The sequence below is a fragment of the Helicoverpa zea genome, chromosome 8 (genome assembly GCF_022581195.2).
Source record: "Helicoverpa zea isolate HzStark_Cry1AcR chromosome 8, ilHelZeax1.1, whole genome shotgun sequence".
Classification (NCBI taxonomy): domain Eukaryota; kingdom Metazoa; phylum Arthropoda; class Insecta; order Lepidoptera; family Noctuidae; genus Helicoverpa; species Helicoverpa zea.
In genome coordinates, this window is record NC_061459.1 from 1745752 (window position 1) to 1768984 (window position 23233).

A 23233-nucleotide genomic window follows, 5' to 3' on the forward strand; every position below is an offset into this window, starting at 1 on the left:
TGTGTAAAATTAATGGTTTTTCTTTCTTCTTTCTTTCATTTAAATAAAAAGTTCACAAATAGTCTAATGCGTGGGTTTTTTTTTCCAGGATGTGGGTGAAACTGTGAGATGCAGCTAGTTTTATGTATGTAAATAATATCTAATCTCTGAAACAATGTGTTATTTCTTTCTTTTTTTGTTAAAGTTATGAGTTCATCTGATTTGATATTTTACCAACATAATAATATTCTCTTTACAACGATATTAAAAGTGACCATATTTATCATTCACTCAATATTGGTCGGTAAATTCTCACGACACGAAATCGTTATCGAATCCTGGAAATCGTACACGTGTATATCGAAATTGACATAGGTATACTTATTGCGGAAAACTAATAAGGATTAATAAACACGAAAATAAGGTTCCTACTTTTTCAATAACATTGAGTGAGTTATGTATTTTATACGAAACCCTCCAATATTGAAAGTTGCAAAACATGATTATGCCTAATTATCTCAAAATTGAGTGAATTTATTTACATAGATATTTACAATACATATTTACAATAAAAATCAAAAACTATTATCTCAAAAAACTCTTACACTCTATTGGGAAGTTTATGGATTTTCATTTTTTTAAATCTTTTCATATAAAAATCTAGACTTAATAAACGAAAGTTTCAAAGAAAACTTATTTAAAATATAATTTATGATACAAAAAGAGGTCAAAAATGGTTTCATTTAGAATTTAATCTCACGTACAAAAAGGCTTTTACTTCTAAAATTTTCCAATATCTATAAAAAAATTGACAGAGTGGTCTTGAAGAAAAACCAGTAAAGTGCGAGTCGGACTCGCGCACGAAGGGTTCCGTACCAGAGCAAAAATGAGCAAAAAAATCACCTTTGTTGTATGGGAGCCCCCCAAAATATTTATTTAATTCTAGTTTTCAGTATTTGTTGTTATAGCGGCAACAAACATACATCATCTGTGAAAATTTCAACTCTCTTACTATCACGGTTCATGAGATACAGACTGGTGACAGACGGACGGACGGACGAACAGAGGAGCGAAAACAATAGGGTCCCGTTTTACCCTTTGGGTACGGAACCCTAAAAACAGAGTGGTCTTGAAGACAGCTCTTGACTCAGATTTGGTTCCAAACCTTTTCGTCGAATCCTATTAAAATTATTTTTAGGAGAAAATTGCTTATGGTTTACTTGTATTGGTCTGTCTGTTATTATTGTTTGCCATATCGAACCTAATCTTATTCGCAACTATTAGAAATGGTTCAATGTTATCGAGGTGTGGAAAGTGTCATTAGGCGTATTTATCAGTCTTGCATTGTCTTGCCTTACTATATAGTGCTTTTATGGGACTTTCATACCGAATGTAATTGGCGGGTATTTTAGATGGCACTCCCCTGCATTATTTAACAATTGGTTTTAAATTAACTATTGGTGTTTTCTTGGATACCATTTTTCGATAAATGGGCTGTCTAAGAATTAAATATTTTTTTCAAATTGGACCCAAACAAACTTTTCAGCTTTACTATATCAGTACAATACGATAGATTGTACCTAAAATATTATAGTACTTAGTAGTTTATTTAACAAGTTCAAGAGAAATTTCTAGAAAATCCAAACACTACAAATCACGTTTAAACCTTGTGATTACACCGTAAATCCCTCGTTTGTAGTGAATCGAAGCTCGCTATTGAAGTCTAGACGACGTCGACGGAATACTAATGATTTCCGAGATAAAAGTTTATCGATAATTTATTGTCTTATTAATTATTCTAGACTCGATTATTTACATGACAGGTATGTCATTGGGTTATATCGATTATCGAGAGTTTTTGCACGTCCTTGCTTTTGTTTGATATCTGTTTTTCGTAAGGTATTTACTGTAAAATATTTGGATAAGGCATATTTTACTGATCTGATCTTTTTTTGGTTGTTGGGTGAATGTTGGTGATATTGTTTTAATTAAAATGGTTTAATGTAGGTGATTAGTGTAAATTACATGAAGCTATCTGTTCTCTGCTATTCGTCCTTGTCTACATCACGTCTTATGTCCTTTCTCAGGCTCGAGACGGTTGACCAGTAGCAGTTTTATCGCGAACGTCGGACATGCGGTAAGACATTATTAATTGCTTTCGCATTTATAATTATCAGTAAGGTCATTTCAGTTTAGGTCAAACAATAAAAGTAAAAAGAGCAATACAGTTATGAGAAAGTTTATCAAAGTATTTTACCAGTACAACTGATAGGTATACAGTAAATAAGCCTTTGTAGTTAAATGGACGCTATAAAAGTAGTACCGTATTTCGTGAAATGGCTGAGTATCGTGATAAATGTTAAGACCTGGATTTATTGATACCCGTACTTTATTTCCTAAATCTAGGAAAAGCTATTGCTTACATAAAATTAACATTTTAATACTGTTCCAGAGTAAGACGTATTGATTCTTGTACAAATAAATATTATGTCTAAGATGTTTGTCTATTTACCTCATTACATATATTATGCTGTATTGAGTTATGAGAATTAAATATTTATAAGACTAATATTGACATTCTCTATTGATATAACAATGAAAAGTAAGCCTTAACAAATATTGGAATTTTTGCGTATGATATAATCCGATCAAGGTTATGTTTTATTTCATAATGTCCGACGTCAGTGTTTCAGAAGGTGTGTTTGGCCCGGCGGTAAATTTTACGCCTTTGGCTAGAGGTCAAAAAAACAAAAAATCATTATGATTTCACAAATGTAATGAAACGAGCGTCTCTCTATGATTTTTGAAAAAAAGTTTAAAAGCAAAAAAAAGTGTGTGTCAAAAGCAAGAAAGTATGTACGAACGAACGTAAATAAAGTTGTAGTAAATCATGTTACGAAGTCGCAATTTTGTTTCAAAAAATTTCGTTTTCCTCAAGTTTCTCTTTGAAAGAAAGTCGTTGAAAAAATCTGGCGACAAATTGCTTTTTTATTACAAGTTTGGGTACACTTCCTTTTAGTTTTTCAGTTGGCATAAATTATTATCGGTACATTAGGTAATAATAACTTCCTGCGGGGATTTTTAGGAGCGCATTTTTGAAAATAAAATGATTGTTGAGTATAAAAAGTTCGTAGACACTTGAATAGCTTGTTTATTTGCTTTAAACACAAGCTTATTTCCCTGATTAATACGTATTTTTATATATATATATTTTTTTTATATATATTCGGTGAGTTTTTGTGTTTTTTTTGTACGTTACGTCAGTAAAGTACCTAATTGCTATGTTCAAACTTTCGTTTTTATTTTACATGAGTTATTAATTATAACCTACCTCAAGTTTCAAGTACCTACATAAAGTACCTACCTACCATACGAAACATAAAATTACTTGTCTTCCATAAATACTCACATAGGTACTTTAAAATTTATTGCCGGTTCTACCAACCCAGCTTTCTACAATTGATTGTTTCACCAATATAGGTACTACCAAAAACGGCGAAGGGACGTAATTGGCAATACCGGCTTGTTCAATAACCAGATTTTGATGAGAATCTTTACTCTCTCTTAATAGTTAAATTTATAGGGATATAATATTGAACAGTTATTTTCCAGATAAAAAATAAGCCTATAACCATTTTTATGTAATCAAGAATTGGCTTACATTTATTTTTCCAATAAAAGGAGATTGGGCAAGAATGTATGAAGTTTGGTCCAAATGTCCACCACGAACGAGACCTATATAATTAAAAAGTCCGCTTAATTTAGAGTAACTTTTACTAAGAAAGTAAAAAAAAAACAATGCCAAAAAAAAGTTATAGCCAAAAATGTATTCTTAATTTTCGGTAGTTTTTGTACGTTATCTTTATTATTTTTTATTTTATTCCACTTCCATTGCCGCACTTTACCTTAAACTAAGATGAGTAAGACACATTTGACACAACAGCCCATATTTTTTTGCCCGATGGATGTTCGAATCACTAACCAATTGAGGCGCCAGAAGTGCTTGAATATACTCAGTGGTGCCTGGATCTAAGAAAGTTCGATGTAACTGGTGGTGTCTTCTCTCTAATAATGAACAATTCTATTTGGTCAGAAGTTACAGAAAGTACGAAAATCGAACATAACGAAAAAAAGTAATTGAAAAAATCTATAAAATATTTTATTTGATTTTGCCATAACTTTTTTCTGGCATTATATTTTTTTTTACTTTCATAACAAAAAATGTTCTATATTTAACGGGCTATCTAGCCATATAGGTCTCGTTCGTGGTGGACATTTGGCCCGGAATCGCCCATTGTCCTTTGAGCTTCCAGGAAAAACACCAACCCACCCAAAACAAAAATGTGAAAGGCTGCCAAGTTCGATAATATGGAAATCCTTCGCCTATAAAAGAAGTGAGATCTGAATAAGTACCAAGTTCCATACACATACCTCAGTTAAAAATAGTTACTTTTTAATGATGTTATTTGGCAAGTTTTCACACACCTTCTTATAAACCTACTAAACGCAATGAATCAAGTATTTAATTTTCTATTAAAACTTGCCAAGTAACATTATTAAAAAGTAACTATTTTTAACTGAGGTATGTGTATGGAACTTGGTACTTATTCAGATCTCACTTCTTTTATAGGCGAAGGATTTCCATATTATCGAACTTGGCAGCCTTTCACATTTTTGTTTTGGGTGGGATTTCATTTATTTTTGTAAGGTTGTTTATTTTATTTTTTTCTTATGATTAAGTTAGTTAAGGAAATGTCTCATTTATACTATCTTTCAGATTTTTGAATATGCACTATGCTTCTTACAAAGAAATGAACTAGATTAACTAAATGGACTAGATTTACCAACTGACTGACATGACATGTTATCATATATTATGTTCGTGGATCAAAGTTACACATTCGTTATTTTCGAAAGTGACTCACACTTGGCCGTTTTCAGATTTTTACTTTGACTAAATACAAACCTTTGTAACGAATTTCAGATCGGTACGACCATTCGAAGGTATATTATATAAATATAGATAAATTTAGTTCGTTTTAGTTCCTTAGGGGTATTTTACACTGGGTATTCACCTTCATTATTATACACACCTTCATTATTTTGAAACCGACTCACACTTGGCCATTTTCAGATTTTTCCCTTTACCTTGACATAAAGACCTACCTCCATGCCAAATTTCAAGTCAATACGACCATTGGAAGTGGTCTAGGTTTTTGATGAGTGAGTCAGTCAGTGAGTGTATAGTAAAAATAGCGATTTTCTGACGTCAATATCTCAAGACCTACAATAGGTATATTAATGAAATTTTGTATTTTAGATAAGTGAGGGGGTCTCAACAGATACTAGAAATTTGAAATGTGTAAATAAAATAGATTTTGAGTTATAGGGGGGTCGAATTTGGCCCGAAATGGTTCGTGTAATATAACCCACGGCCGGTGTGTCGCTTTTTTGCTCGAACTTGGCGGACACACTGCCGTGTGTCTAGATCAGAATCAAACAATTGACGGACGATGTCCTTGGGCCGTACGACAAACGCACCGTTTCTGCATAGCAACCGCACTGACAAGAAACGTCCAATTTGAAAGAAACTTTATTCTATGAGTGTGTATGAGATCATTAAATATGGTCTTTACAACCTAGCACCATAAAACGGTTTATTCAACACACATAATTATTATGTATTCTTTCAGCAATTCATTTAAATGTGTGAATTATTATGTGATTGCGAGTTTGTTTCTTTGTAACACTTTTACTGCTAAGCTGTTTAACATCTTGTTACTCCATTTAAAACATTGGTAGATACTTAGCTACATCCCATTACAATGAAATCTGACCCCAGTCTTACTGGAAATTGGCTAGACAGATGATGACATGATGATAAACATATAGCTAGACGACTGATTATTTTAATCCGTGGTTAAAATATAATCACAACTATTCTAAGTACAATTTATATCAGTTACAAAAATACTCACTAGATCCACTAGGCACCCATTTGATGCCAATCCACCAGAAGCTGAACATCGTAGAGTGATGGTAGACATGTAGGAAGGTCAGCTGTTCATCTTTCTTCCTCAATATGAAGAAGAAAGTGTCGCAGAATTCTAGAAGCTTCGAGAAGTAATACCACCATACGGCGTCTGCTATCTGCAAAGTAAATAGTTGAATTTTGAACCTTATTTTGAAAGAGCTAGAGTTCATTATTACTTGGTGGCATAACATTTAAAGTGGGATGCGCCATTTTAACTTTAACGACAAATGATCCATTTTCAATTGTCAAATTGCCGATTTGACCAATAGGCCACAAGTATACGCTTACAGTTACAGTTCTGTTATCATAGTTGAATGGTGCAACTGGGTCCACGAGTAAGTACCTACTTAGGGTAGAAAAAGCCTAAAACTGCCGATTAGTGTTCTTAAGGGTTATAGTCCTTCAAGAATAAGATGAGTGGCTTGAAATAAATTCAACTGCACTTATGAAGACCAACAATTATACTTATAGATAAACTAGAAGAGCAGTGAGAACTCTCAAAGATGTATTTAAGAGGTACATTTAAATGGAATTGTATTGTAACATTATGCAATGTTATTCTCTGAACTTGTCTAAATACCTCTATAGATAAGCAATTTAATATATCAGCAAGAATTTTCTGAAAATCAGGCCGAGTGCAAAGTGAAATTAGGTACCTATTGCAAGGGTTAAAGTTTTTAAAAGGATCTACTTGAGATAGTCATTTATTTGAGCATGAATAAGCGTTGAAGCAGTTCTAATGCTTAACAATACGTAAGAAAAAGGTTGACTGTATTTAATAAGTAAACTGAAATCGAGCCGGTTTTCAGAAGTACACTAACATTGCAATGTAATCTTCTCATTCTTTTTTCTTTTTTTTTTCATTTGTAAGCAACATATATCAGGCCTATTTGTTAATATGACATAACTAATTATTTACTAAGCCAGTTAAAATTCATTACACGTGATACCTAATTATTCTAAATAAAATAAAATAAGTGAAAACAAAACATTATGAATTCGAGTCACTGCTCATCAAGATGGTTGCTCTAAGATATGCTTATATTAATTTAAAATTTAAATCCTACCAATATTTGCTTTGAATTGTTTTTCGTACTTACAAGCAAACTTACTTATATTAAACAAGTGTAAAAAATAAACAAGAAAATTAAAAGTAAACTAACATTGCGATATTAAGTTTGTAGTTTGAATTATAATTTGATACATAAATGTGCACCACACTAAATTAATTACATGTGTATCTAACTATAATATTTTTGAAACACGAAAATCTTCATTTAAAATAATTAACTTGCAGGATAGTTTATATAAGAAGAACATTTTCACCCGCCTCTGAAAATAATCTTCGTCTAAAATCGTCAAAACCGTTTTCCCGAAACAGAGTAAAGTCAGCGTCACCATGAAATTTTAAAATACAATTTAACGGATACATCGCTAAGTAAAATGCTGTATTTGCTTAACATTTTCGTGTTACAAGTAAATTGGAAATACTTTGAACAAGTTATTTTAAACATTTGAGCTATTCCGATACTCTCAGTGTCTCGAGATAATTTTCAACTCTGAGTTGAGTGATTTGTTAACGTTACTGCAATTCATTTAATCGTTTTGTTTGTTCCGATTTCTGAAAGAATTGTTTTCGTTTATGTTATACTTAAGTCTTAGATAGGAACATTGTTTAGTATTTGTATTCTTTACTAGATGTTTCAATCAGTTCCATTCGTTAAAAAACTGTATAAAAGAACCTTTTTCAGGTTAACTCAGATAAAATTGGATAGGACTTTTGCATTTATAAAATAAGTAGTAATATATATGAATCAATACAGTTAGTCATAGTCGTCAAAAACCTATATCATTATCTTCACGTATCATACATAACAATTAATATTTACGTAACAGGAACAGCGTATTTATTACCCCTTATAAGAATGCTTCGCATACGTACAGTGAGATATGGTTCACTTTCCTTATAATGAAGAAGAAGTGCCGTGAAGCATCTTAGAGCTACTTATTATAGAACTAGTTTCCGCCAGCGGTTTCCCCCGCATCCCGAGGGAAACCCTACGAATACCCGGATAATAAGTGTCACTGTAGGACTTTTTAGTCGGATTTTGATCGGGCGCTTGATAAATACATGAGAGTATGCACTATACAGAGATGACTGTGTTTCGGATGGCACGTTAAACTGTAGGTCCCGGCTGTCATTGAACATCGCTGGCAGTCGTTACGGGTAGTCAGAAGCCAGTAAGTCTGACACCAGTCTAACCAAGGGGTATCGGGTTGCCCGGGTAACTGGGTTGAGGAGGTCAGATAGGCAGTCGCTTCTTGTAAAGCACTGGTACTCAGCTGAATCCGGTTAGACTGGAAGCCGACCCCAACATAGTTTGGGAAAAAGGCTCGGAGGATGATGATGCACTATACAGAGATCAGGTATTTGTATGGGGTCAAAATTCTATCTCCAGTAAGCAAATACACAGATGAATCGTTTATTGAAACCTCCACTTGGACTTTACAATGGTCTAGTATACATTACGTCATAAATATTTATTCCTTTGAGTAACAAAGAAATATAGGTAAAAACGGTATTAAATAACGGTTGACCTGCAGTTAAAGGTTTTCCTCCGTTGAATAAAATTTCCATAAAGTACCGATCGCCTGGTCTTTGTAAAAAAGTCCTTTGTAAACCTTCTGTGTCGATTTAATAGGTTTTCATGTTTATGAATGATTTTCAGCTGTATAAAATCACTTGTTTGAAATGGTAAAACTGGCTTTTATGAAGTTGAATGAACTGGCTCAATGAACACTTGGAGAATATCCGTAAAACTGCAAATAATGTGTTTTAATTGAAAATGAATGATTACTAATACGATTTAATAGCATGAAACTTAAAAATAAAAAATAATAAACAAATGTTATAGTTTTGGTTTTTAAAAACAAAACTGTATTACTTCCACAAGAAATAAATGGGCCAAACACAATAAACTTTACTGTTTGGCTAACTTGATAAACTTTATTTGACAGTTCCAAATTGGCCACCTTCCATGTTTTTGACATCAAAATGTTAAAATCTCCTCGTTTTTCTCGAGCAGCTTTGGAATTTAACTGGTTAACGTTTTAGCTTTAATAACAATTTAATGAGTAAAGAAATGAAATGACACAGATCTCAAGCAGTAAAATAAAACCCACAAAAATATTTGTGAAAGTATTTCCATCTTACCAAAACGTAGCTATAAGCTATAAAATTCTAACCTTACAAAGATCTATAACAACTTACTTGCAATTCATCCGGATCATATTTCTGCCTACACGGCTCACAAATATAACTGTATCGGAGTCTAAACGATGCTGTTAACAGTCTCAACGCAATATACGCGTTTAAGCCAGCCATGGCCAAGTTATAGGGCACTAATAGCCACGTCAGTTGGAAGGGTCGTCTGTTCTTCATAATCTTTGGTCCAATCCAGACAATGAAGAGGTATAAAAGGGTGTAGAAGACCGTCGGAGCTGGGGAGTCGACTAGAGGCCAGCCTTTCGTTCTGTTGTCTGTAACAAAATTATTTATTGTTAAAAATTTTAATACTCAGGCCTTATTACAATATTGTTTTGTAGTATTAGGTACATAGCAATTTTTTTGAGAGTAAAATAACGGTAAGATATAATAATGTATATACCTACATACGTATTTAGGGCTAGATTTTTAAAAGGTTTATTACTCTTACTGTCGCAGAAATTAAAGTAAATATGAAAATAAAGTATTTCAGCCGTAACTAAAAAAATCATAATTCAGAAAAAACACCTTGATTTATATGTTTTGTATAAACAACGCAACAAAGCTTCATAAACCTAACGTCATGTTATCAAATCGCGTGTCAGTCAAGATAGTCTATTTTGAACATTGCCGTCCTATTACTATTCATGTTACATTAGTCATTCCTATTACAATCCACGGATGATCATAAAACTGCAATCGCGAATGTATTGAAAATCCATGATGTATTGGATTTTATTTATCTAACATCGGTTTGCTGCGGGTTTACCTCCCAAAGAAGCAGCTTGCTACTACAGCAAATAAAAGATATGCTGTATATTTTGCACAAGTTAAACTATCACCTGATTGAAATTATACAATCTTCTCTTGTCGAGCGAGATTCAGGTCTAATTATAACTATCTCTGACCCTGTTCAGACTTCTCTCAAATTTGCCTGATGGTCGTGTAATAATTGTTACAAATACTGTAGCTGAATAGTTTAGCGGAAGGCGGATTTACGTGCCTAGACACGGGTTTTAACACCGCCAACTTCCAGACTCCGGACTGCTTTGCGAGAGTATCTAAAATCCACAAAGCGATTTTGGAACACGGTTGCGGTCACTTCAGCCATCAAGATCCTTTATATATCATATTATTCTGAGCTCACTTAACAAACTACGAACTTACTAGCATAAATTAACTGACAAACGTAAACAAATATAACTCCAATCTATACAAATTATTATAAGTGGAAATAATTGTATTTTGTTTGTAATGGATAAACTAAAAAAGTACTTGATCGATTTGAAAAAAAAAAAACACAGAAAACTCCAATTATTTCATGTAACATAGGCCTTATTTTATCCCTGTGTGGGCAGTAGTTCTTACGAGACGCAGGTGAAACCACGGCAAAACGGCTAGTCACATATAAAGTTAGAAGTTGTTCAACACGAGTGAGTTTGTAATAAAAGCTAGAATATTATTACTATTGTCTTTGTCGGAGATAGTGTCAAATATCATCATGCAATGACATTAACATGAATATCTTTGAATGCCAATGAACTCGTAAATTACAAAATGCACACAATTTTTATTTATTCTTTGTATTTCAGTTTGTATATATGTTTTCAAGAATTTAGTGCGTAGATCCTCATTAGAAATTTGGTTCAGTCCACCACTACCTGAGACTACGTTTTTGCAACGCAAGTGATAAAGGTGGCACGATTCATCTTCATACTGATTTATGAACCCAAACAAGTTGTCGGCCGACGAAAAGTTTTCAGTGAGTGGTACTCTTATGACCATTTAATTAATCCAAAAACATTATAGAACCTCATTGCACAACTGAATTACATGAAACTATTTTTTATCTCTTTTATTTCACACATAACTGCGTCCCAATGAAATAGAGCGAACATTTCATGTAATATTTCTTTACAACACCAAATAAATGAAGCGTCATATTTATTTTTAAACCAATAAATCGCATCAGCAATACAGATTTTTTACGATGAAAAAATGAAAATAGTTCAGCCAATAAATATTTTGTCTACGCGGTGTCTGATCACGAAAATGATTCAAGCACATTTTCATTATATCAACATTAAAGATATATTTTGATTATTTTTAAGTTACTGAGTCCTTTTTAAACCCAGACTCCATAAGACATGATATTGATACGTTTGACCGCAATGTGTGTCTTTCTATGACGCTATAAAATATTTATATATTTTTTAGGTAAAAGCTGGTAGCTCTATACGGCCGCGATAAGCGTTGCTACCGTTTTTTTTTTTGTGAGAAATCATCGAATGTCTTTCAGTAACTATCAAGTTCTCTGTGTATCATGGTTAAATGGCAGTTCTAACATAACTAACAAGAAGCACGTACGTTATGAAGTTAAAAAAATGTGTTTGTACTTGAATTAGAAATTATTATTCGAAGGAAAATATCACCGTCTGACTTGTATAATTCAGTCCTTGAACTTAGCTAATTTCCGATGTGACGGGAAAAAGCAAAATTACGGTTTTTCGGCATAATACTGATAATACACGTGCCTTACGTAACTTAGTTAATTTGGATGCTCAATAACATATATTCCTAAAAAAAAAAAATTATTCATCAGAAATAAATAAATAATAAATAAATAATGTCGGGACACCTTTTTCACACACGGTCGGTTAGCCCCACGCTAAGTTATTAATTAACTTGTGTTATGGGTGCTAACACAACTGATAAACTACATATAGCTACATATATACATATTTATAACACCCAGACCACGACCAACAAGCATGCTCATCACACAAATGTCGATCGAACCGGGAATCGAACCCGGGACCTCAGATTCGGCAGTCCGGCTTGGTGACCTTTGCGCCACAGAGGTCGTCATCAGAAATGGATTTCAGGATACGAATTATTGTACAAAGAAGAAATAAATCTACTAATTTTACGACATTCAGAAATCGCCAAAGGGTAATTGTAATTGATACAACAATAAAATAGATTGTTACCCGTATTGAGTACCTAGTGAATTTTTAATAAGGCCTGTATGAATACTCGTACGTAAAAAATAAAGCTTTATGTCCTGTATTATCCCATATCCTAGCTTTGACTATGCGTAATGACTGCCAAAGATACTTATTACGATTGAATAAATAGAATTGTTTATACTATATATTAGTGTAATGAGTAAGTTTGTTAATATCTTACCTGACAATGATAACGTCCATAGATAGTAGTCGTAGGTTTCTTTCAGCACGCTTTGTGTCGAATTCATTATTATGTCCGCCATTTTGTTCTATTGAAGACTATCTGAAACAAAATAAAGTGAAATTTTAGTTATACGTGTACGTAAAAAAACATATAGAAATGAAAACTACTAAAATTAACTTTTATAACATACATACTCTGTAGAAATAAACACTTTTATCTAAAATGCTTTGTTTGTTTAGTGGGGTTCAATTTTATTTTATTTAAGGTGATTCTAATTCACTGTAAATGAAATATGAAACAAACTAAATGGTATCTACAAGTTATAATATTGCCAGAATTCAAATTTTTCATAACACGTTTAAAACACTCTTAGAATTTCATAAACTTTTCATATAATATCATGTTTTCTTAGTATAAGTTTTAATTTAAATACCTCTTTCATACATTTCTTTATATATTCTCGTTAATAGGTGAGTATATTTTAGTTGTTAATAAACATCATATTGCCGGTAAATACTTCACTATTCATCTTTTACGCATAAATGTGGAAACCTAGTAATTATCCCGGGGAGGCTGAAGCATGATTGTGAATAACAATAGATCTCATTTATATGATAGTACATTCAAGCTTTGATTAAGGTAGAATCGTGTGTTAGCATTTATAGGTGTGTTAACTATGTTTATATACCAGTTGTGTGGTGATACTTGCCCTGCATTTACGAATACCTCAATTGACCGAAGCATGCTCTAGAGTCTAATAAATATTATTAAGTGGGATATTATTACTGTTTAATTTGTTGGAAACTTCGTAGATTTTATTTCATTTTAGATAGTTAGGTGTATTCTTTATTTTGTGTACCAAATGATAAAAAAGTTTAGGTGACAAAATGGGCGGTGTTACCGTTAAAAACAATCTCTTACAGCAATTTTTGGAATTAAGAACAAACAAAATTGAAACAAACAAACACATTTTTCAGCCTATATCAAAACAAAAAATGGCGTGGTCATTTCATAACATAGAAAGTAAAGCTTTTTGACAATATCTGTACGAAAAAAATACTCTAGAAGTCAAATAGCTAAATTCAGAAGTTCGAAGTTATTTGGCGTGAACTGTACTAATATAACTCCTTTGTTTCAAACCACTCCGAGACCTAAAAATTGTTTTCAGACAAGAATGAGTTAGTAACAGAACATTTTTAATATAAAACAAATAAAGTTGCCTCCAATATTGTTTCTGAAATTAGTCCAGATGTCATTCCTTAGACATTTATGAAAGTTATATTAGTACAAAGCATTTACATAATAAAAATGTGGACTTAATTCCGAAAATATATTCCTTTTTCTAGACTCTGTAACTGAATCCAAAAGTACCTAAAATAAAGATTAAACATAAAAAGAAATGAAATTCGGTCAAGTTGAAAATGAGGTGAAGTTATGACACATTAAACCGGATCTTTTTAAAACTATAAACTAGGCTTTGTTTACCATAGTAAAACCTGACTTAAAAAATCGTGAAAAGGCAAATAAAAGAACTTCAAGGATGAAAACATAAAGTGTTCTTTATTTTCATCCATTACAAAACACAATGGTTATAGAGGTTGAACAACTATGAACAACTTTATGTAAGGATGTCCCAGGTACACTATTACTAAAAGTGGTAATAACAAGGTCTTAGGCAACCCTACATCTTATTCTAGGTCACATTTACTATGAGGAATAATTTTCTTGAGCAATCAGACTTTAAAGTAATATAATATTTTACGTAACATTATATTTCATGAAACACAATGATAGAAAAAACTTATATTAATTGAAATGTTTTCAATTTCATTACAGAAACGAGACGGATACCAGGAAAAGCCGAATTTCTCAGATTTGTGAATATGTCAAACATTGCTATATTTTAATGAAAGAAACAAAAATGCAAATGAAACCAATTTTATGACAATATTTGCGCTTACAAAGTTCCCGGAGCTTACACGACGGGCGAAAAAATACTTCAGCATTTTTCTCCACTTCGCTGTAAAAACATCGGAATACGATATGAAAATATTTTTCTTTTCCGTACCTACGTAAAAGTTGAGACCATGGAGAACAAAATCACTAGCGGAGATATTATAACGCAAAATCTCCTAAAATGCGGGTGCTCGGGGGACGAGGAACGTTACTAGCTCCACCCCTTACATGCCTTTCTTAGAACCTGCCCATTATTTTCAAAATAATATCACCAATCACTCAAGACCAATATTTGACAGATTGGTTTTTAATTGATAAGATACCCGAACGCTGCGTTAATTCTACCTTCCTTATGGCATCTCCGCTATCTTTCCTTCCTCCGTGGTTGAGACCAAGTTGAGACATTCTATTGAGGGAACGTCGTGTATCTTTTGTTTTTTCAGCTTTCAGAAACTGGTAAGATGTGAGATTAGAATAATTTCAATAAAATAATATACTGTTTTGTCAGGTGACTCTTAGAAAGTATTTTTTATGATTGATTGACTCATCAACGAATGCTTTGTGAGAGACAATATAATCTTCACAAATACATATACAAAAGATTTATCTATGAAAGCATGTCTGAATAAATAAATAGTGTTCTTCAAAAAGAATATAAGACAGCCAATTATCGTAACAAGATCGGTCTTTTGTTATATTTTATTTATGTTTTCTGTTTTTATTATTATACCACTATAGTATAAACTCCTGTTTATCCGTGTCAATAAAATGTCTGATATTTATTCAACAACGGAATATTGCTCGTTTTCTTTATTTGTTAGTGCGGAAATACATTCGTTACATAAATAAGAAAACACCTACTTACGTACTAATTAGTAGACGTAATAATCAGGCTTTTGTTTGGTATATTTTTATTTTCATCTTGTATCAATAAGAAAAGAACTAGCAATCGGCCGCGGCTCCGAACGTGAATAAATTGTTACTGTTACAGCCTTTTTATCGTCCCACTGCTGGGCACAGGCCTCCTCTCACACGGAGATGGATTGAGCATTAATCACCACGCTTGCTCAATGCGGGTTGGTGATTTCAGACTATAGTCCAGGTTTCCTCAAGATGTTTTCCTTCACCTTTTTATCAGCCATTGGTGTCTAAGATATACTTAGAAAGTACATACAAACTTAGAAAAGATGCATTGGTACTTGCCTGACCTGGAATCGAACCCACACCCACAAATTATACTAAGATAATTCTCATGAATAAAATACGTATCAGTGATAACCGTAAGAAAATCCATTCAGTAGTTTTTTAAGTCGTAAATAGACAAACAGATGCAATAAATCTATTAAGTAATAATACTAAAAGAACCGTTATTATTTTAAAATGAATATTCAATAAGAACTAGTTCCCTGCCTTCATAAACTGACATACATTTTAACGATCTTACACACTGTTACCACACACCGCAAACTTTTAGTCGGCCAGTAGTGAGTTTTTACTCATAAATTAGTATAAAGGTGAATGATAGCACCTACGCACTTTACAAAAATCAGGCATTTAGCTGGTATCAGACCGACTGAAAACTTAAAGTGGTATCAAGATTTTTACTGATCTTTGTTATATACGCACTCCCATACATCTCTTCTCTTCTCTCTCATCTCTCCCGTACTTTCGAAGACGCGCGACTAAATTGTCGGCCGACCGATTACTCTGCAGTGTACCTACTCTTAGACAAATTAAAAAGTCGTAAGTTAAAGCTGGTTACAGACCCATAACATTATGTAAACGCAGTTTTGACCATCATATCATGTCAACCAGTTTCGTTTGTAGGTTACCGAATGTTGACGCACTTTATGAGGAAAATATTTTAAAAGAAAGCTGCATTGATTGTATCGGATTGATCGATTGTTTCATATTTAAGTTAATACTTTGACCTTTTCAAAGGGACTTTAAATAAATACTTTAAAATACTACATTACTGGTCTGACAACCAGTCTTACCTACGGGTATTGGATTGCCCGTGTAACTGGGTTGAGGAGGTCAGAAGGCAGTCGTTCCTTGTAAAACACTCTTACTCTGCTGCATCCGTTTAGGCTAGAAGCCGACCCCAATATATTTGAGAAAATAGTTAGTGCTAGATGATTTCTGGTTTTCAAAGGAATTTAATTTAATTTAGCTAAATTTAATTATGATTTCTTTTATAGATACAGCTAACTAAATCGGCATATTTTTTTTCTCGTAAGTTGGGAAAGTGAATCGAATACTTATAATAACTGCATAAAATAGGGATCGGCTCTATCACATTTGAAGTATAAATGCAGGTACTTTATATTGAGCACCTAAGAAGCATTGACATTTATGACGCGAATGCATCCATGTTCTATATTCTGAAAATAGAATGCATTCAACCTGAAAGATATTTTCTATTCAGACCAACCTTTATGGATTAAATTCGCAGATATGCTGCGAAGTATATTGTGCTTGTAACTTTACATAGGTATATTAGCATCCCTATCCCTAGTAATATTATAAATGGGATATTAACTCAGTCTATCAGTCTGGATCTCACGCCAAACTACTGAACCTATTCAAATGTTTTTATTTGTACATAGAAAGTTAATACCTTGCCAAAGAACTTAGGCAAAAAGCGGGTTTAAATTTTATCCGGACTAAATAAAACCTACATTGTTTGTGATGAGGAACAACTAAATCGAAAGCATTTATTAGGTCGATACGGGAGTTTAAGCACTTCAAAAATAAGTACCTAAATGTACCCTTCATCTAAAAAGGCGTAGGCCCATATCGACCTAAAATTAGTTATGTACTGTCTACTCAATGAAGTTCGTGACTTTTCCAAATTCAAACCTACATATTTGTCTCCGAGACAAAAGACTACATGTTTCATAAAACACAAAGAATACGTTCTATTTTCAAACAGTCTTTTTGACATCTCACAGAAATGTTTCTAGTAAGTCACGTATTGACAAAGTACTCCGTATAGAGAGAAAAAGATTAATTTGACAACGTCCTATTGTCGGATGTTCTAAATGACGGATTGATATATATGAAGAAATTGGGAATAGAACCTTGTAATATTAAATGTCGTCCAATATTGCGTAAAGGTGAGTGCACCTGTTGCCTATAAGGACGAAATTGGAATAACTTTTAACGTGATTTTTTGTACGAAAATCCTACAGGTTACTCGTAATATTTTCTAGAATAATAGATTATTTTCCTGAATTTTCGCTGAAGGTTATTGTGAAAAGTTCCGCTAACATAAACAATTGCCACTATTATTTTACGAGAAGCTTTAATAAAATCCTGGAAAGCCTGTAGTATTATTCAAATATATTTCATAGTTTTTATACGTTCTTTGGTATTCCGAAGTGATAATATTGTGTTATAATTTCAAGATGTGTAATATGATGTCAGTATCTACTTCACTGTTTCTAAGCAACTTTTTCCACTGGAAATTCTATCTAAATTGACATAATCAATTCTAATTTTATAATACTTAGGTACTAGCTGTTCCCCGCAGTATTATCCACGTCCCAGGAGAACCACTTCCTACCAACGGCGAAAAAATGAATTTTCTCAGGTTCTAGATATGTGGATATATTATTATTTATTTATTTATTTATTTATTTAATGCTTCTGCACATTTCGTACAAGGCGGACTTAACGCCATAGGCGTTTTCTGCCAGTCTACCTTTGGGTGGTGGAGAAAAAGCTGTGGTAGGTGCAAAGTTTTTGTTAAAAATATTGTCAACAAAGAACACAAAAATATATATATATATTTACAATATATGAATAATAATAAATATACAGTATACATACATACTTAAATACATACATACTACAATACATACATACTACAATACATACAATATTACATTTGCCAAGAGAGGCCAAGAAACAAATTAACAACAATAAAATAAAGTAAAAAAAAATAAGAAAAAAACACCAAAAAAAAAACTGTCTACAGTTGCGACTCTGCCAATTTCGTATGGATGTGGTCGCGTAATTTCTTTTTGAAGGAATAACGACTGTTGACCATCCTGATCTCCAGCGGTAGCTCATTCCAGAGAAGAATAGACTTAACAAAGAAGGAAGAATGAATAATATCTGAACGGTGAGCAGGGCAGTGAAGAAGACGATTATTAGAGGAGCGGAGATTTTTATTGTGCTGTGAACACACAAACTGAAAGTGGGAGGTTAAGTATGAAGGTGAAGATGGGGTAAATAGTATAGAAAAAAGAGTAGTTAAAGCCCTCATCACACGTCGTTGTCTTATCGGTAGCCATTTAAGTTGCGCTCGATACGCTGACACATGATCGTACTTGCGGAGATTAAAAACGAATCGAATGCAATTGTTGAGAAGCCGGTCAAGTTTATTGAGCAGATCTGCATTCAGGTCATAGTAGCAAACATCACCATAGTCAATTATGGGAAAGATTAAGGTTTGCATAAGCGTCGCCTTAACATTGAAAGGGAGAAAATTTTTCAAGCGATAGAGGAACCGTAGCGTGCTAGTAACTTTCTGACTGACAGCTGCAACCTGTGATTGCCAGTTTAGCGTGGAGTCAATGTGTAGGCCAAGATTTTTCACAGTGCAACTGTACAGAATGTTGATGCCGTTAAAAGCTAAAGGTGGCAAGCCAACACTATCAACTTTGCTCATAGTTCTCGAGCTCCCAATAATAATGGCTTGACATTTGGTAGGGTTAACCTCCACCCCAAACCTGTCAGACCAATTTTTCACTACTTCTAGATCAGAATTAATTAGATCAAGCGTATTAATCAAGTCCGTAGCTTTGGTGTGTCGATAAAGCTGCAAGTCATCAGCATAAAGATGATACGAACACTGAAGCTCGAGAGTGAGTAGATTTATAAATATCGAGAATAGAAGAGGTGAGAGTATGCCGCCTTGTGGAACGCCAGCATTCAAAGTACACCAAGTTGATGAGCCTTCATCCACCCGAACAGACTGCTGACGATCCCGAAGATAAGAGGAAAACCAGTCTATTGATTCAGAAGAGACCATAAAATGGGATAGGATAGATAACAGGATGTCATGACTGACGGTATTGAATGCATTCGAAAAGTCGACTAGAACCAGCACTGTTAGGTTAGCGTCTTCCGTAGCACGTCTAATATCGCCAGTCACTTTAAGGAGGGCAGAGGAAGTGCTGTGGCCCGGCCTAAACCCAGATTGTAGTGGGCTCATGAGTTTGTTTACATGAATAAAACGCGCAAATTGCTTATGAGCACAAGCCTCAAGCACTTTGGACAAAAAGGGAAGAATAGAGATAGGACGGAAATGACTGGGGAGAGTGGGACTAGAAATTTTGGGAAGAGGACGTACGTACGCTTTTCTCCAAAGCAAGGGGAAAGTTCTAGAGAAGAAGGAGTAGTTGACAATGTGGGTGATAACAGGCAGGATCGGGACAAGGATGGTAACAATCATTTGCCGACTGATGTTATCACATCCCATCGCTTTTGATTTAATGGAGAGGATAATTTTTCTGATCTCTCCCTCATCGACTGGCTGAAAATGAAAAGGATTTATATTAGGACGCGTTAGACGTGATATGAAATTTAGAGTATCCTGTTTGGTTAAATAATCCAAATCAGAAGATGTGCTGAAAAGACTGTTTAAAGCATCTAAAGATATAGAACTAGGTAGGTCTAAATGACGCGATTTGCCAATACCCAGAGTCCCTAGAAACTTCCAGATATCGGCAGAGGTCGATGATGAGACATTGTTTAGTATATGGCGGCGTTTAGCGTTGCGTATCATCAAATTACACCGATTCCTAGCAGCCTTATATAAAGCCCAGTTTTCATCCGTACGTTCCCTTTTAAACTTGCGAAACGCCCGGTTCCTCCTGCGCATGGCAATCTTGATAAGACTGGTCATCCAAGGTGCTGGTGGCCGTTTTACCCTTACCTTTTTAACTGGTGCATGGACATCGTACAGCTTGTTCACAAAGTTGTTAAATATTGTGACCTTGTCATTAACGGAATCAGCTGTCATCAAAGGTGTCCAATCAATTTTAAATGCGTCCTCAAGCAACCGATCTACATCCATGCGTGCGAAGCACCGCCTATGCAGAACCTTAGTCTTGGGCTTGGGAGGTTTCAGGATATAGGAAAGGAAAATGAGGTCGTGATGAGAGAAGCCAGGAGCAAGATATTGACCGTGAGAGGAAACAAGGGATTGATTGGAAATGATCATTACATCCAGCCAGGAATCATTACCGACCGTGGATCGATGAGTAGCCTGGAGAGGAAGTACAATTAAGCTGGACGATTGTACAAGGTGCAGGAGTTTACGGGTACGAGGAGAATTAGGAGCAAGGAGGTTTGTGTTCAAATCACCCATGATAATGTAATGTGCATACTCTGAACCCAGCGATTCTAAAACCGATTCAAAATCAGTGAAGTAATCGACAGAAGGGGGGCAGTAGACAACACCAACGACAGCTTTGGCACCCTTCACTGAAACCTCTAGAAAGAGATATTCAGCACTTGGTAGAGGACCAGAAGAGCGAGCCAAAATCCTATAAGGAAAATCTGATCGAAGGTAAATTGCCACGCCACCCCCTCTTCTCGCAAGCCGATCATTCCGAATAAGAACGAAGCCAGGAAGAGAGTACGAGGTGGACAAGAGATCTGGTTTAAGCCAGCTCTCAGAAATCAGGATGGCGTGAACATTAATATTACTAAAAGTCACAACGAGTTCACTGTAGTGACTCGGGATACTCTGAGCATTGATGTGACATACATTGAAAAAATTATTTATTTGTTGGAATTGTGCTCTCAAAGTATCACCGAGGGTATCAGGTAATGAGCAGAAACTATCATCGTTATCACCAACATCCAAGGATTCATTAGCAGAATGGAAACTATCACTATCAGAATTCATAAATGGCAAATGATATATAAAACAAATATTTATAAGTACCTATATAAAACTAAAACTAAATAAGAAATAAATTTACTTTTTTAACTATTCCAACACCACCCGCCAGCGAACACCAATAAACAATGAATAAAACAACAAAAAAACGTTAACAGCAAAACAGTAAATAAAATAAAAACTGACACGAAAATAGCAAAAAAAAAAAAAAAAAAAACACACACATAAAACACAAAAAAAAAATGATACACTAATGGGTTACATTATTAGTATATGAAAAGCATATGAAAAGCAAACAGATAAAACTATTTATGTGCGTCTTGTCATTCCATTAAAGTGTGACTATGCATGTTTGACACATGACATATCTGACATTACTTAGTTTGACATTCTAAAAGGATTTGAGATTTAACAAAATAGGAACGAATAATATTTATTTTCTAGAGGGTAAACTAAGATTAGAATAAAATAAGTGAACTTAAACAACAAGAGATACACGAAGTAACATTACACTAACTAAAATAACAAAATAATCCAAAGGAAAGTAGATCTAAACATCCACTGTGAAGAAAATTGTGGAAAACGTGAGTATAAATATGATAATTACATATTGAGAAATGCCAGTCGTCACATACCTAATGCACAAGTGTTTTCAGATCAATCAGTCGAGGATGCATTAGACTTCACCGGGTACTTCTCCAGAAGCGGTATCAGTTCTTCCAATGAAGAAATCCTATGCCGGGTCCCATCTGAAGTCCTGACGACAATCACACCGTCCTGCGACCAACATGATCGCATACCGAAGTGCTGCCTGGCCTTGGTGAAGATGGACTGCCTGGTCTTAGTCAAGAATTCCTTCACTGAGATTTTGGTCCCCTTCAAGCCAGTCTTCGCCTTCCATACTGCTGTCTTGACATCTAATCCAGAAAACCTCACAAGGATTGGCCTTGGATGATCCTTACCGGGACTGCCGAGCCGATGTGCCAATTTTATACTTGGAACTGCAATGTCTTTGAGACCCAATTTACCATTGAGTATGCTCAATATTGTGGCAGTACAGTCCTCAGTGTCTGCTTCAGGAACTCCTTGGAAAATTAGAGCCTTCCTTCGGTGCCTCATCTCCAGGCCATCAATATGCAGAAGACACTCGGCAATTTGTTTTCTGAGCAATCCAAGGACACTGTAGATGAGCTCTCTAAATGCCCGGAACTCCTCTGCAATCTTAGCCACAGTATCTTTAGCGGGTCCTGCAGCCTGAATTTGTGCACCAAGTTCATCCATCTTCCGGGTGAAGTTCTCCTCAAGACTCCTTTGAACAGATAATATCTCCGAAAGCTGTGACATTCTTGAACACTTCAATTACTGTGCTTTGTGATTGTGAAATAATTTAGTGCTCTTGATTAATTGTTGTTTGGTGATGTGGCAGGTGGTGAATAAATGTGTGCTCAATTATTACATTTACTACTGTGAGTATTAGCAAACTGAGACAGTAATAATTTCTAAAAAAAACTTATAAATACTATTAAATATTAATTTAAAAGGCTCAGAGAATCTGAGAAACGTTTTGACTTTTTGGACACCTACCCCCAAAAAAAAGATATAATATTATCTGAGTATACTTTTTATCGATTCAGTAGTCTTGGCAGTTATTTTCTCTTTTGTAATAGTATTAGTAAGGATTATAGGTGATTGTGGCCATACTAACTAATACGGACGAATATATTGACAGCTAATCCTTAGATCCTTTGATCAATCCATAGAATATAATATACGATATCCATGTTGATATAATATTGGCATATAATAATTCTATTGTACCTTTAGTTCTTAGAATTAGGCCAGTTATTATTCCCTTATAATTCAAGGTTGAAAGCTTATTATTCCCTAT

The 23233-nt window shown here is 34.1% G+C and overlaps 2 protein-coding genes across 2 annotated transcripts in view; both read right to left on the bottom strand.

Moving 5' to 3' along the window:
- The window catches only part of LOC124632547 (elongation of very long chain fatty acids protein 4-like), a 45320-nt gene that overhangs the window by 8382 nt on the left and 13705 nt on the right, over positions 1-23233 (bottom strand). Inside the window, exons 2-4 of the mRNA XM_047167419.1 lie at positions 12468-12569; positions 9285-9553; positions 5958-6129 (exon numbers count right to left, since the gene is read on the bottom strand). Of these exons, the coding sequence (XP_047023375.1) occupies positions 5958-6129; positions 9285-9553; positions 12468-12549 (523 nt within the window). The 5' untranslated portion in view covers positions 12550-12569. The remainder of the gene's footprint in view (positions 1-5957; positions 6130-9284; positions 9554-12467; positions 12570-23233) is intronic.
- On the bottom strand, positions 21929-22890 carry LOC124632548. Its single transcript, XM_047167420.1, has one exon. The coding sequence runs from the start codon at positions 22687-22689 to the stop codon at positions 22003-22005; it is 687 nt and encodes a 228-aa protein (XP_047023376.1). The 5' UTR covers positions 22690-22890; the 3' UTR covers positions 21929-22002.